Source organism: Microtus pennsylvanicus, chromosome 1 (genome assembly GCF_037038515.1).
Source record: "Microtus pennsylvanicus isolate mMicPen1 chromosome 1, mMicPen1.hap1, whole genome shotgun sequence".
Lineage (NCBI taxonomy): Eukaryota > Metazoa > Chordata > Mammalia > Rodentia > Cricetidae > Microtus > Microtus pennsylvanicus.
The window spans coordinates 4,069,819-4,083,269 of NC_134579.1; the positions used below are offsets into that span (position 1 = coordinate 4,069,819).

The 13,451-nt window shown below is 34.4% G+C and overlaps 1 protein-coding gene across 2 annotated transcripts in view; it reads right to left on the reverse strand.

The window, feature by feature from the left end:
- Window positions 1–13,451, reverse strand: part of Epha3 (EPH receptor A3) — a 294,989-nt gene that overhangs the window by 53,930 nt on the left and 227,608 nt on the right. Inside the window, exons 6-7 of one of the 2 annotated variants that reach the window (XM_075951454.1) lie at window positions 3,749–3,873; window positions 1,824–1,983 (exon numbers count right to left, since the gene is read on the reverse strand). In XM_075951454.1, the coding sequence (XP_075807569.1) occupies window positions 1,824–1,983; window positions 3,749–3,873 (285 nt within the window). Of the gene's footprint in view, window positions 1–1,823; window positions 1,987–3,748; window positions 3,874–13,451 lie in introns of both variants that reach the window. The other variant, XM_075951387.1, reaches the window with a different exon arrangement.

Below are 13,451 nucleotides of genomic sequence, written 5' to 3' on the forward strand. Positions count from 1 at the left end.
CAGAGAGGTTTCCCTGTAGCTTTGGGACCTGTCCTGGAACTAGCTTTTTTTTTTTCCGAGACAGGGTTTCTCTGTAGCTTTGTAGACCAGGCTGGCCTCGAACTCCCAGAGATCTGCCTGTCTCTGCCTCGCGAGTGCTGTGATTAAAGGCGTGCGCCACCACCGCACGGCTGGAACTAGCTCTTGAAGATAATTTATACCTTGATGTCATTGATTAGTATTACATTTCTCAAGAATTCATTTGAATGCACTTCCCCACAAATCAGATTCTTTGATTTTTCTCCTCACATCACATTTTTCCTTTATTTTAGAGATTATAATGTCTTTAACATATTTTCCCTTCCCTTGTTTCTTCCAAAGCCTCCCGTATGCATTACCCCTTGCCCTCTTTCAAATTCGTAGCCTTTTTTATTTGTGAGTTGTGGCATGCATTTATGCAGATGCGCATATAGTTCCAAATATAGCATGCCCAGTTTGTAGAGGGCTATTTATGCATATGCTGTCAGGGCTGACCATTTGTTATTGGGTTGCCTGTTGGTCTGCTCTTCTCATTTTATCCCAAGCTGAGATTAATGTACTAATGTGGAAAATAAAGATTTAAACAGGATCAATGCTGTTTTGATATAGCAGAAGTGTGGAAGCATCCCAGATCTATGTAATTAACACTCTAGAATCCATGAAGGCAAATGAATATTACTACCCAAGGAGGTGAACCCCAGCACTATTAAATTAGGATACATGAATGATACAGATCATGTTATTAGCCTTGAGCATTTTTACTAGGCATAGATATAACACCATACCAGTAAAAATGTGATTTTACAGTTGGACAAAAAATATTTAGAAAATAGAAAATGCAAGTGCCAAAAAAATTGGAAATTAGAGTAGTCAGAAGAGATTACAAGGTTTCTCTTCAGGAGAGTGCTGGGCCCCATCATTCTTTCCAGGATAATCCAGGCCTGACTGCTGTGGATCTTTGATCAGCTCTGAGGTCAATTTTCATAACTGTGGCTTTGGCAGTATGAAAATGTTAGTGGCATATGAGTTTTTTCTATTGAAATTAAAATGATACCTATTCACTAGAAGTAAAATGAATCATCTCTTATAGAAAAATAGTCCATATCATTAAATTATTGGTTCCACAGAATCTTATCCACATAATACACTACTTTTGTCCTATTAACAAATTTTTAAGTATGCCTCACATACATGTATATTGTATACATACATCTATATTTCCTCTCAATTAAGTGCAGTTGCATTTGTGATTCTGTTAAATAAAACTTTTAATTATATTTATTTTGTATTAGCACTGTAGTAATGGTAACTACCTTTGAAACAATTCTATTATAGAAGAAAACTTTTAAAATAACAAATATGTACAGTTCAGGAAAAGTAAAGTTATTGAAAAAATGTTTTCCAATTTCTGACAAATTTTGTCCACTTTTGAGTGAAATGAATAGTATATTTAAATTGCTCATGGCTGCAGATGATGCTCTATGCACATTTAAAAATATGAAAGTCATTTGCTCTAGTTTATATTGGATGTATTAAGGATTAAACCAGAACTAATGTTAAAGTTGTTAATTGTTGTTAATTAAAAGAAAATTTCAGTGTTAGAATAAAGTTAATTTGTAGAAGAGGAAAGGACACAGATACACTCACAGCAATATGACACCCCGTACACAAGAGCATGCAATTTGCTAAAGGTCCTCTCCATACACCTCTACTTCATGACTTGGGTTATTGTTAAAAATATTTGACCAGGCATTTTGCATTTTTTGCAGCACCCATTCCTTATAGAAAACCAAAGTAATACTTACAGTCTGGACTAGTTTCAAACTCAAACTTGCGGCTGTTGGTTCCATATCCCGCTGCTGTCCGAGCTCGAATTTGAAATACGTAAGTAGTATCTGGCTTGAGGCTACTGATAGTAACATTTGTGCCTCTTGCCCTCAGAATGGTATAACTCGTCTCTTGTTCCTGCTTTGAAGTAAGAAAAGAAATCATGTTAACACCTAACCTTCCTCATGCTGTCATAGTAGGTTATCTGAGATTATGTCAGGAAGTATAAGATGCTACGAGAAGCCATGCTGGTTATGTCATTCTTTGGGTACAAATCACCAGTCTAATTTGTACGGCATGATTTATATTCTGTAGAGAAAGCAGGAAAAATTAAGTTTCACTCTTTTGAATTCTATAATATACTTCTGAAAATACTGTCTCTTCAAAATCAAAGTTGTTACATAACTTTAAAGTAATTCTAATATTAAGTTTATAAATACAATACATCTTCTGAGATAAGTGGAAGAGAAATATCACATGAATATCCAATAGGAAATACTTAAATATTCATTTTTAAAATATCAAAAATAAAGTATTTTAATAGTTTAAATTTTCATCTCAGTATAACTCTACTTACATTCCATTTAATGGGACTAACTATAATTGATTAAAAGTGAATATTTGGAATATCTTCACATGAACGTCTAGAAGTATTACCTAAACACAACTATGTCTAGGGCAGCTGTTCTCAATCTGGATGTTGTACTGCTTTCGGGTCACATATCAGATATTTACATTATATATCCTGCATTTACATTATGAATCATAACAGTAGCATAATTACTGTTATGAAGTTGAAATAAAGTAATTTTAAGTTGCAGTCAGCACAACATGAAGAGCTGTAGCAAAGGGTTGCAGCATTAGGAAAGTTGAGAATCATTGCTCTACATGGCTTACACTGCTCATTTCATCAAGTACTGCTTCAAAATGAATATTTGTAGAAGTTTATTATCCTTCTTGAATGTGTTCACATGGTCATCAAACAGATATTTCTTTTCCTTTCTTTTCTTTAAGTTTGTGCATATACAGGTGCTAAATTGTCTTCCTTCGTTGCTTGCCACCTTATCTTGGAGAAGTTAACTGACTGACTAAAAGAACTTGCCAATCAATATTCCTTAGGTATCCTATATCCAACTCTGCTCTTCTTCAGGGAATCCTGGCACATGTTTATACTTGGATTTTAGCTGTCTCTTTAGTTCATAATTACAGGTACCCATTAACTAAAGGTTTGTTTAGATGTCATCTGAGCTACTACATTAATGAACAGAGTTGAATTTATTTTTACATCATTAATTCACTCATTAAAAAAAAAATCATTGCTCTTATTCTCAGAACCAGGCCCTATTTATTTCCTATAGCAAAGTAAGCATGAAAGAAGATAGATCTTGTGTAAAAGTTTTAATAAAACATTCAAAATGTTTATTTGGGAATTATTTTTAAATTAATGTCTGCATGCTATAATAAATGTATTGTATACATAAATACATATATATTACATTTATGCAAGCACAATTTTTAAAGCCTAATTTTTTTCCTTTATTACTTAACATTTTTAATATTTATGTGCATCAACTATCTGAGGAACAACTATAAAAGTGCTAACATTGCAGGAGTTTTGATGAGAACAGACTTAGATTTTCTGTCTATTGTCATTACTAACTGGCTTACATTTGAAAGCGATATCTTTAATGTAACTATTTTATGTAGAAAAAAAAGATGAATTGAAAAGACGGTTTCTAGATGCCTTCTACCTACAAATTAGGAAGGTCGCACAAAAAGGTTATAAACAGGACTCCACCACTCATAAGCTGCATCATTGTGTTATTTGAATGAGTGTCTGTAGCTCATGAGATAATAGGAATTTCCTCTACCCAATCCAACCTTGTAACACCTTTTCCCCCACCTTTTCATAGTATTTGACCTCATAATCCAGGATGATTCCATTTGGATGCTCAGGTTCTTGCCATGATAAAGAAATACTATTTCTGGAGGTCCGATCTTTCTTAATTGTCATGACAGGTGATGGAGCTGTAAACAGACGAAGAAGGAGAGAGTGAGGGGTGGGAGAACACAGAGAAAAGTGACAAGCACAGAGTCTACCATTGGTTTTTTGTTTTTTCTTTCCTTTTCCATTTCCAAGGCTCTTGAGCATTAATCTGGCCTCCTGTGCTACTCCAGCAGCTGGATTGCATCCCTGATGCATGAAAGCCTATAGAAAATGAGCTGAAATTTTCTGCTGCTTGTGGACTACTGGCAAGTGAGCAGATGTTTTCAATCCACTACCATAATGTAAGCAGTGAAATATACTTGATGTATTAAAACATGGAACTAAACATCAGGGCTACCTATTTGTTATAATGTTGCAAAGTTATTAATGCCAGATTCTTCAGCTCATTCTTATTGATAACATTCTCATGTGCAACTCTGGAAGTGGACTGGAATCCATTATGCACAAGGAGTCCCATGATATCCATAGGTAGTGGTAATATTCAGGGCATACATGAAGTATGATACATAACATATTACAGTAGATCCTGACTTCTAACAGAAATCCCACAAATAAACTTACATATTCAGGAACCAATATCCTATTTTTAAATTTCATTTCTTATGAAAAATGTAATAAGAAATGTAAAGACATTTGCTCTATGTGTTAGTTATACAGATGCATTTTAAAATACCTTATTTAATGATTATTCCACATATGTTATCCAAATCAGGAAATGGTAATAGAAACCCATTTATGTAGGCCAGATATGATACAGGCACCTTTGTTTCTAACGTAACAGGAAATACATTTGAAGAGATTTCCTCTTGGTGAAAAGAAAAAATGTGTTCTGTCCACCCAGGTACTTATATCAAGTCTCGCCTCACAAGATAACTGAAATGCCTTGTTGGGAGCAATGCCACTCTGCCCTAATGGAATCTACCACTCTGCATTGGTGCATAAACGACAAATAAAAACTCAGAGAGTTTTACATACAGTAGCTACCGATGTCATTTCATCATGAAAGAAGCAAATTTTAATTATTTTAGCAATTTTTATGATATCATCCTTGTCCAGAAGCCTCATTTACTGAAGCATACAAAATGCTATGTTTTATTCTTTCCTTTTTTATTACTTCACTTAATCCAAAAAATGGACAGTTTTGCCCTCACCAATTCATTGGTTACCACTATGTATAATTTAAATAAAAATTAAATAAGTGATGGACCTATATTATTTTATTTCTTTTTAAAGTAAAATTTTCTAATGTCATCCAAGAAAGACCAACATAGGGCTTTTCTGTCATTATAACCTCGTTTGTTTAGCTATATTAGATGCTTCAAGCCACTGAAATTATACTCACAAATGATGAAAAAGAAACTATAAATTCTCAGCGATTTTTACAAAATCAAGCACTATTTGATTTTTTTTCTTCCCATATGAGTGAACATCACTAGATTATATATTGGTTCTTTTTTATTTGATTTTTGAGATATGGTTTCGCTGTAGCTATGGAGCATGTCCTGAAGCTCGCTCTGTAGACAAGGCTGGCCTCAAACTCATCTATCTGTCTCTGTCTTCTGAGTGGGGATTAAAGGCATTCACATGTATTGGTTCTTAATGAAATGCTTCTGTCACCACATGACAACTTTTATATTCAGGTTTTCTTTCAAACTTTCCCTGTCTCTAAGTGCCTTGCACAGTTATAACTTTCCTAAAAGTAGTGCTTTCCTTCTTAGCCATCACTTGTACCCTTCAGTTGTTACAGTACATTTCCACTCTCCCCCTTCTTTTGTTTGTAAGATCCCAATATTAACTTCAGCTCTAATGAATGCGTTGCTATCCCAAGTGGCCTGGGAGTGAAAATACAATATTTTATGTTAAAGAAAAATGTAGGTTTTACTTTTTGAATAAAAGCATCGGTTTATTTTATTTTTACTTTTTTCTCAGAAAAGGGACCTCCTGAAACTGAAAAGCCTCTGTAAAACAAAGGTCATAGTCAACAAGACAAAACGGCATCCTACAGAATGGGAAAAGATATTCACCAACACAACATCAGACAGAAAACTGATCTCCAAAATATACAAAGAACTCAAGAAATTCATCATCAAAAGAACAAATAATCCAATACAAAAAAAAAATCTAAACATAGAACTCTCTACAGAGGAATCCAAAAATGCCTGAAAGACACTTAAAGAAATGCTCAACATCCTTAGCCATGAGAGAAATACAAATCAAAACAACTCTGGGATTTCATCTTCCAGTTGTGAGAATGGCCAAGATCCCAAACACTGATCACAACGTATGCTGGGAAGGAAATGGGATAAACAAAACATTCCTGCATTGCTGGTGGGAATGCAAATTGGTACAGCCCCTTTGGATATCAGTATGGCAATATCTCAGGAAATTAGGGAACAACCTTTCTCAAGACCCAGAAATACCAATTTTGGGCATCTACCTAAAGGATGCTAAACCGTATCACAAGGACCTGTGCTCACTTATATTCTTTTTTTTAAAATATTTATTTATTATGGATACAATATTCTGTTTACATATATGCCTGCAGGCTAGAAGAGGACCCATTACAGATGGTTGTGAGCCACCATGTGGTTGCTGGGAATCGAACTCGGGTCCTTTAGAAGAGCACACAATGCTCTTAACCGCTGAGCCATCTCTCCAGCCCCCGCTCACTTATGTTTATAGCAGCATTATTTGTCATAGCCAGAACATGGAAACAACCTAAATGCCCCTTGACCAAAGTATGGATAAGAAAATTGTGGCACATTTACACAATGAAGTACTACACAACAGAAAAAAAACAGCGTCATCTTGAAATTTTTAGGCAAATGGATGGAGCTAGAAAACATCATATTGAGTGAGGTAACTCAAACCCAGAAAGACACTCAGTCGTAAGTGGCTTTTAGATGTAAAGCAAAGAAAAACAGCCTACAATTTACAATCCCAGAGAACCTACACAACAATGAGGACCCTAAGAGAGACATACATGGATCTAACCTACATGGGAAGTAAAATAAAACAAGATCACCTGAGTAAATTGGGAGAATGGAGACTATAGGAGAGGGTTGAAGGGGAGAGGAGGAAGGAGGAAAGCAGAGAAAAATGTATAGCTCAATAAAATCAATAAAAAAATCTTTCCAAAAAGAGAAATTAAGTCAATTGAATTCATTTACCTTTCAGGCCTGCTCTTCATCTTTTCAATATTCTGTTTTAAATGGAAATTGACTTCCTCCCCTACCTTTGCTGCCCCGAAGTTAATTTACAGCAAAATATTTCATTTTCATTATAATTGACATAAACATATTCAACATTTATAGCAGAAATTGCTAGCAGCTATATTGAAAATTTAAGAATCATTTTGTCTCTACTTTCCCTAATACAAAAAATAAATTCATAATCCAAGTGCTAATAAAAATATAGCCCTGAATGTTCTTGGAACCACATTTAAATCTTATGTAAACAATAGAGAAGTTTCCATACTTTCTCTGCTGAAGCAAATCTTTTTAGTTTTTCATTATTTTGCTGAAAACACAAATAGCATAGTATGTTGTAAGGAGGCTGCTAGTTAGTTCCCGGCCGCTTAGCCCCAAAATAATCACACAGAACCTATATGAATTAAATCACTGCTTGGCCCATTAGCTCTAGCTTCTAATTAGCTAACTCTTGCATATTAATTTAACCCATTTCTAGTATCTATGTACTTATGTCAACATATGTATCTATGTATACATATCTAGTAATCTATGTATCTCCACATGGCTGTGGATTACCGGGTAAAGTTCTGGCGTCCATCTCCAGGGAGGGTACATGGCTTCTCTCTTACTATGCCTTTTTTCTCCCAGCATTCAGTTTAGTTTTCCCTGCCTACCTAAGTTCTGCCCTATCAGTAGGCCAAGGCAGTTTCTTTATTAACCAGTGGTATTCACAGAATACAAAGGGGAAATCCCACATGAATATTGTCATACTTGAAAGCTTTTCTTTAAAACACAAACTACTTACAGATAATTTCAGAGACGTCAGTGTTGAAACCCTTTCTGTTTAAGCAGAGGAGGCCTTATATTTGATTCCATATCTTTGTGAAAATACATTATACTTCATTATGATTAAAATGCATGTCAAGGTAGTTTTGGAAAATAACCAGGTCTAATATTGCTCGTTATAAGTACCAGAGAGAAAAAAAAATAATTCAGGTCCAGGAAAAGTGGGATGAGGATTGTATGAACTTTTGTAATGAAAGTATTTGTAGGAAATTTTGGGGTCTGCCCAAATTTTACTGCTTCTGAAGTTAGCAAGATTTTGTGACTGATGGATTTCTTCAAAGGTTTTTGAGCAAGCTGTATGGCCCCTTTGGACTGTAATAAATAGCCTTTTGTAATCCCACACTTACTTAAGTAGAGGCAATTGCTTGAAGCTTGTGCCATCTCTATGTTAAATGAACCTTTTCTGATTGCTGCTTTTAGGCCCATGTTAAGTCATTTGTTCTGCTCTCTAAATACACGCCCCTGTGTTGGCTGCATTGCCACATGGTTCAACCCAGTTCATCATCCAAAAGCTCATTACTCTTGGCAATGCTCATTAATATTTTAGTATTAATAAATAATTAACAGGAATTGTTTTTCTCTCTCCTTGTAAATAATGGTCAGATAGTACATAACAATGCAGGAGCACAAATTCTAGGGACACTAAATTTTACCATTTTTTTGGAAAACGTTTCTTAAAGTACTTTTCAGCTCACATATTGAATTCTAATTCATCTATCCTTCATGTGCTCTAAAACAGTTTATAATGCTAATAAAAATGTCATTTAAATTATATTTCTTTCGTTTTCAGGTAAAAATGGTGACGTCTTCATTGCTAAATTCTGTTTTAGTAGTCCATTAATTTGTCTGTGTAAATGATACAGTACTACATTTGTATTATGGAATCAGTTTGACCAAATTTCTTCTGATTTCTCTGTTTTTCAAAACTCTCATTTAAAACAATAAAGGCAATTGTATGTGAGGGGGAAAAAAGCTGAACTAAAACTTGGGAAATGGAAATTAAGGATAGAGTCTCTTAGTGGTGGTGAGCCTGCCTCATGTGTGCAAGGCTCAAGACTCTACCTCAGTATGTGTTTTCCTTACGAGAATGCTGAGTAGGCAAACTACTCATTACTGGAAAACATTTCATATATTTGCATAGGATTTTAACTGTGTATTTTTTTAACATACTCCAAGCAAATCATAACTAAGGTTGCTTTCTCACTAAGAGGACAGACTGGATATTGATAACTTAAATAAACTTTTATACAGGTAACTATTGTTAACTAGGTAATGTATTGAGAAAAAGACAGGCATAGAGAAAAATTTGAAATAAGTGAGAATATTTTTTCATTACTATCAAACATTTCTTGATATATAAAACTCTTTCACTCATATTTACAAGGAAGTTAATATGTAATTTTAGCTTTGCTGCTATAGGGGTCAGCTAGTAGGTAAGTCCTTTATAAAACAAAGCAGAAGGAAGACATTACATCAATAATATACCTAACTAATTGATATTGACTATATTCATGTTTATTTAAAGTAAAAAAAAACATAAACAAAATGTAGTAAGGTTGGTGCAGAGGGTCAGGCTCATACATCACACAACTGTCTTCCAAGATGCTCTCTTAGATTTATATGTGAGCAAGTAGCAATAAATTCTTAACTCATGCCACAGTGGATTTGTACATGGTTCTTAAAGTTCATTAGGCATGAAAATAAGAGTTTCTGTGTTCTTAACAGGTGAGTGGATGGATAGATATTTTCCCCTTTTATTTTCCAGTAGCATGTATCTTCTGATAGCTCAAAACGAACTGCTTTTCAATCTATGTTTTGAGGAGACATAAGTTTAGGAAAATTTGGAATTGAGTGGGTCTCTGGATTCTTTTCCAAAGCAAAGAAATACTTTTGATTCAGCACCATGCAATGTTGAATTCAAGCGTGTGACAGACAGACTTACCCTATAATAGCTTACAGTTCAGACCTTACCTAAATGTAGAAAAGAACTCTTTCTAAAGGATTTTTTTTTTCTTCAATTATTTGTAGCAGAAAGAAAACAGTTTCATGATTAATGTAACCTGTGTCCCCGGCTCCCTGTACTGAAATAACAGGAAAATAAGTTCTATCAGAGTTGTTCCAAAAATGTTTGCTGGAAAATAATTTTCCTGTGTTAATTTATTGTGTAAAAAATAGGATATGTTTTGCTTGTGACATTTTTTGACCCAAGATGAGCACGGGTGCATGTCAAGTCTGGTGACTGAAAGGGCATGGGTCTATTATTTGAACGATGTTGCTTTTCAAACTTCATGCATTCTTATTCTGTAACTAAAGTACAAGCCTTCCTTCGACTCAGGAAGTGAACACTTTAAAATGCAACTCCCAAAAGGTCTGGGTTGGCGTGTTTGTTTTTATTGGGGCCTTCCTCTTTCTGGGTTTGGGAATTTCTAATGAACGTCTGAGGTAACTCTGTGGTCAGTAGTTTGTGCAAGCTAAAGTAATAACAAAAAGAGCTCAGTATTTCTTGTCCAAGTGAGCCAAGACTTTTAAAAATTATCTCTATGGGAAAATATTGTGCACTAAATGGTTGAAAGATTTTTTGTGAGTCAGACGTGCCTTTCAATCTTTACTTCTTTGGTTTTCCTTACCATTCTTTACAATGCCTACTTAAGAACATTTGCTTTGCACTATTTTTCCGACATGAACACTTCTATTAAATCCAGAAGCACCCCTGGGTTTGATTTAGCATAATCTTTCATAGCTGAATGTTCTCCATCATCCCACCCCAATTCAACTTCTCGGAAACATGTCGTCCTCTGCTCTCCCCCTTTCGATCACACACATTGCTATTTTTGGTGCACCTCATTTCATAGTATGAGAGTTACACCTCTTTGTATCTTCTCCAGGCTGACCATGATCTCCATCTTCTGAAGGCTGACATAGTTTCTCTTAGGTCATTTCTAGTTTTCCATCTTTAGAACAAGGCTTATCGTATTCACCATACTGGATTTAATAATTTTCATCTTTCAATTTTCAGAACTTCCACTTTCTTTATATTCTAATGAGTTGTCAGTTCATAATGCAAGTGAAATATATACTTCCTCATTCTTCAGCATGTCAGAACTTCAACTGTTACATAATTCCTAATTTCTATGGGATAGTGAGCTCCAAGAGTAAGATATAGACATCTATATTTTTAAACTGCTGACTTTAGAAAACGCTCGAGTTCACAACCATTTCACAAATATAGTCCACATAATGATAGACATTTTATTCCTTTATAACTTAAGTCTTCCTTTAAAGATGTAATGCAATTGCTCTTTATTTACACATAAAGTTTTAATGATAATTCTGTGTTCCTCTGTCAGCATTTATGGCAGCTATCTTTCCTGACCTCCTCAGTTGACATCAAAAACCACACACCACGTTATTATATAAATTATATATTTTTACTTTGCATGCAAGTGTATGAAGAGTTTTAATTTATAAAGCAGGCAAAATAACACATCAGTTAATATGAAAATTTCCTAAAGTCAAGTAAATACTGTGGCCCTCCAGCAGGCTACTTGGTGCCATGTTAGGGTAGAAAGATACCGGGTGAAGAAATGATTCCAATCCCCGGTGGGCCAAAGAGGGCTATCATGGCATTTCATTGCACTACTCAGAACCATGAATGATTTAACACTTATGAATTGTTTATTCCTAGGATTTTCCATTAATATTTTAAGCCACAGTTAATGTCAGGCTAGTGAAACCATGAGAAGTGAAGTCATGAAGAAGGATAATCTACAGCAGTTTATCCCCCAGTATTTTGAAACTCATCATTATCCTTCCACAGCCTCCGAGGGCTGGACTAAAGGTGAATGCCAACACATCTGATTACTATATTATGACTTTTCTTATCACCATGCCTTCTCATTAGATGGTAAGTATTCTATCTTCTAGGCAGTCATATTATTTCATGCTCTAGCCAGCCTTGCTCAATTCTAGTCATGCTGCTTAGTTAGCTTTTGATAGAATACAAAAAGGATTTTGAGTCCAATTCTTTTAAAGGATAAATTTTCTTCAGCACTGCACTGTATGTTAAAAATAACAAAACTTAAACCAAGTGTATTACTAAAAATTACTTATAAAAGAAAAAGTACATCATCTGCGCTCTACAGCAAATAGAAAAGTTTTCTCAAATGAATCATTGGTATTGAGAGAAAATAGTCTAAGATACAGCACACTGAAAATGAATGGTGGCCAGTAGAGTGAAATTGATATTTGGGAGTCTGAGTACCAAATTTCTTGAACACCAGAAGTTTTAACTATTGAATTTTAAGGATCTCAGGATAGTTATAAAGTCTAGAGACTACATTCATACATATCAAAGTCTGCCCAGAGCAAGGAAAAAACCCTAAAGGTATAATCAGTGGTTTTTCAACCTGTTGGTCTTGACCCTGGCGGGGAATCACATATCAGTTATCCTTCATATCTGGTGTTTATATTATGATTCATAGCAGTAACAAAATTATAGCTATAAAATATCAACAATATAATTTTATAGTTGGGGGGTCACCCCAGCATGAGAAACAGTATTAAAGGGTCACAGCATTAGGAAGATTGAGAACCACTGAGTAAGAGAAAGGATTAATTTCAGAAATCTTTATTTCATATATTCATGAAGTTTAAATTCTGCTTTTTATTTTCTCAGTGTATGTTCAAATGTATCCTTAAATATAAAGCTTTTATTATTTGAAACCATCTACTGTCTGAATGGAATCATAAGCATCTTACCATGAACCATGGGCTTAGGATGTCCATGACATAAATTTAATGGTTCTATATGCAACTTTTCATATGAAAGAATTCACTGTATCCAGTTTTATTTAAAAAGCAAAAAAGCCATAAAAAGCTTTTGAAAATGATTAATCTCAATAATTATAAATTATCTATGTAATAAATGATGAAAACCAGAACAGACAAAGCTGTTTATAGCAGCTCTTCTCTTTTGTAAAGTGCTGGATCCTAATGTCTTAGTATACATTACTTGTGCATTCAATATCAGTATAGTTTTAGAGAAGTGGTTCTGAACTTTTCTATGATTTTTTTTCTCTCTTTAGGTTTGCTGAAGGGCCATGAGACTGCTATTTCAAGTTCACAAACCTTAGAGATCAAGTTTTGTTATTCAAGACTATCAGAATGCTTGTGGTAAATTTCGGAGGAGCTTTTAGTCTGAGCTTTCCTACTTAGGAGGTCCACTGCTGCTGGAGAATCTGAATATCTTTTGTTTTCAACAGAAAATAACTGAAATTCTGGTGGATCTATATACTTTTTGAATTTTTAAAAATACGTTTCACTTGAAACATAACATATTCAAACTCCTCAACAAATGTTAGTAACTCTGAGTTCAAGTTTCAAATGTAGTATTTACTATTTTATATTTAAAAATATGTGCTTTATATTCTAAGTACCTATCAGAGCTTCAAGTTAGCAAAATGCATTCCAAATGCAATAAAAGTAATCCACTTGCAGAGAATAGACTTCTTCCTCCTATAATGCCAAGAATAGTTTGAGAAACTACTCACTCCATTAAATAT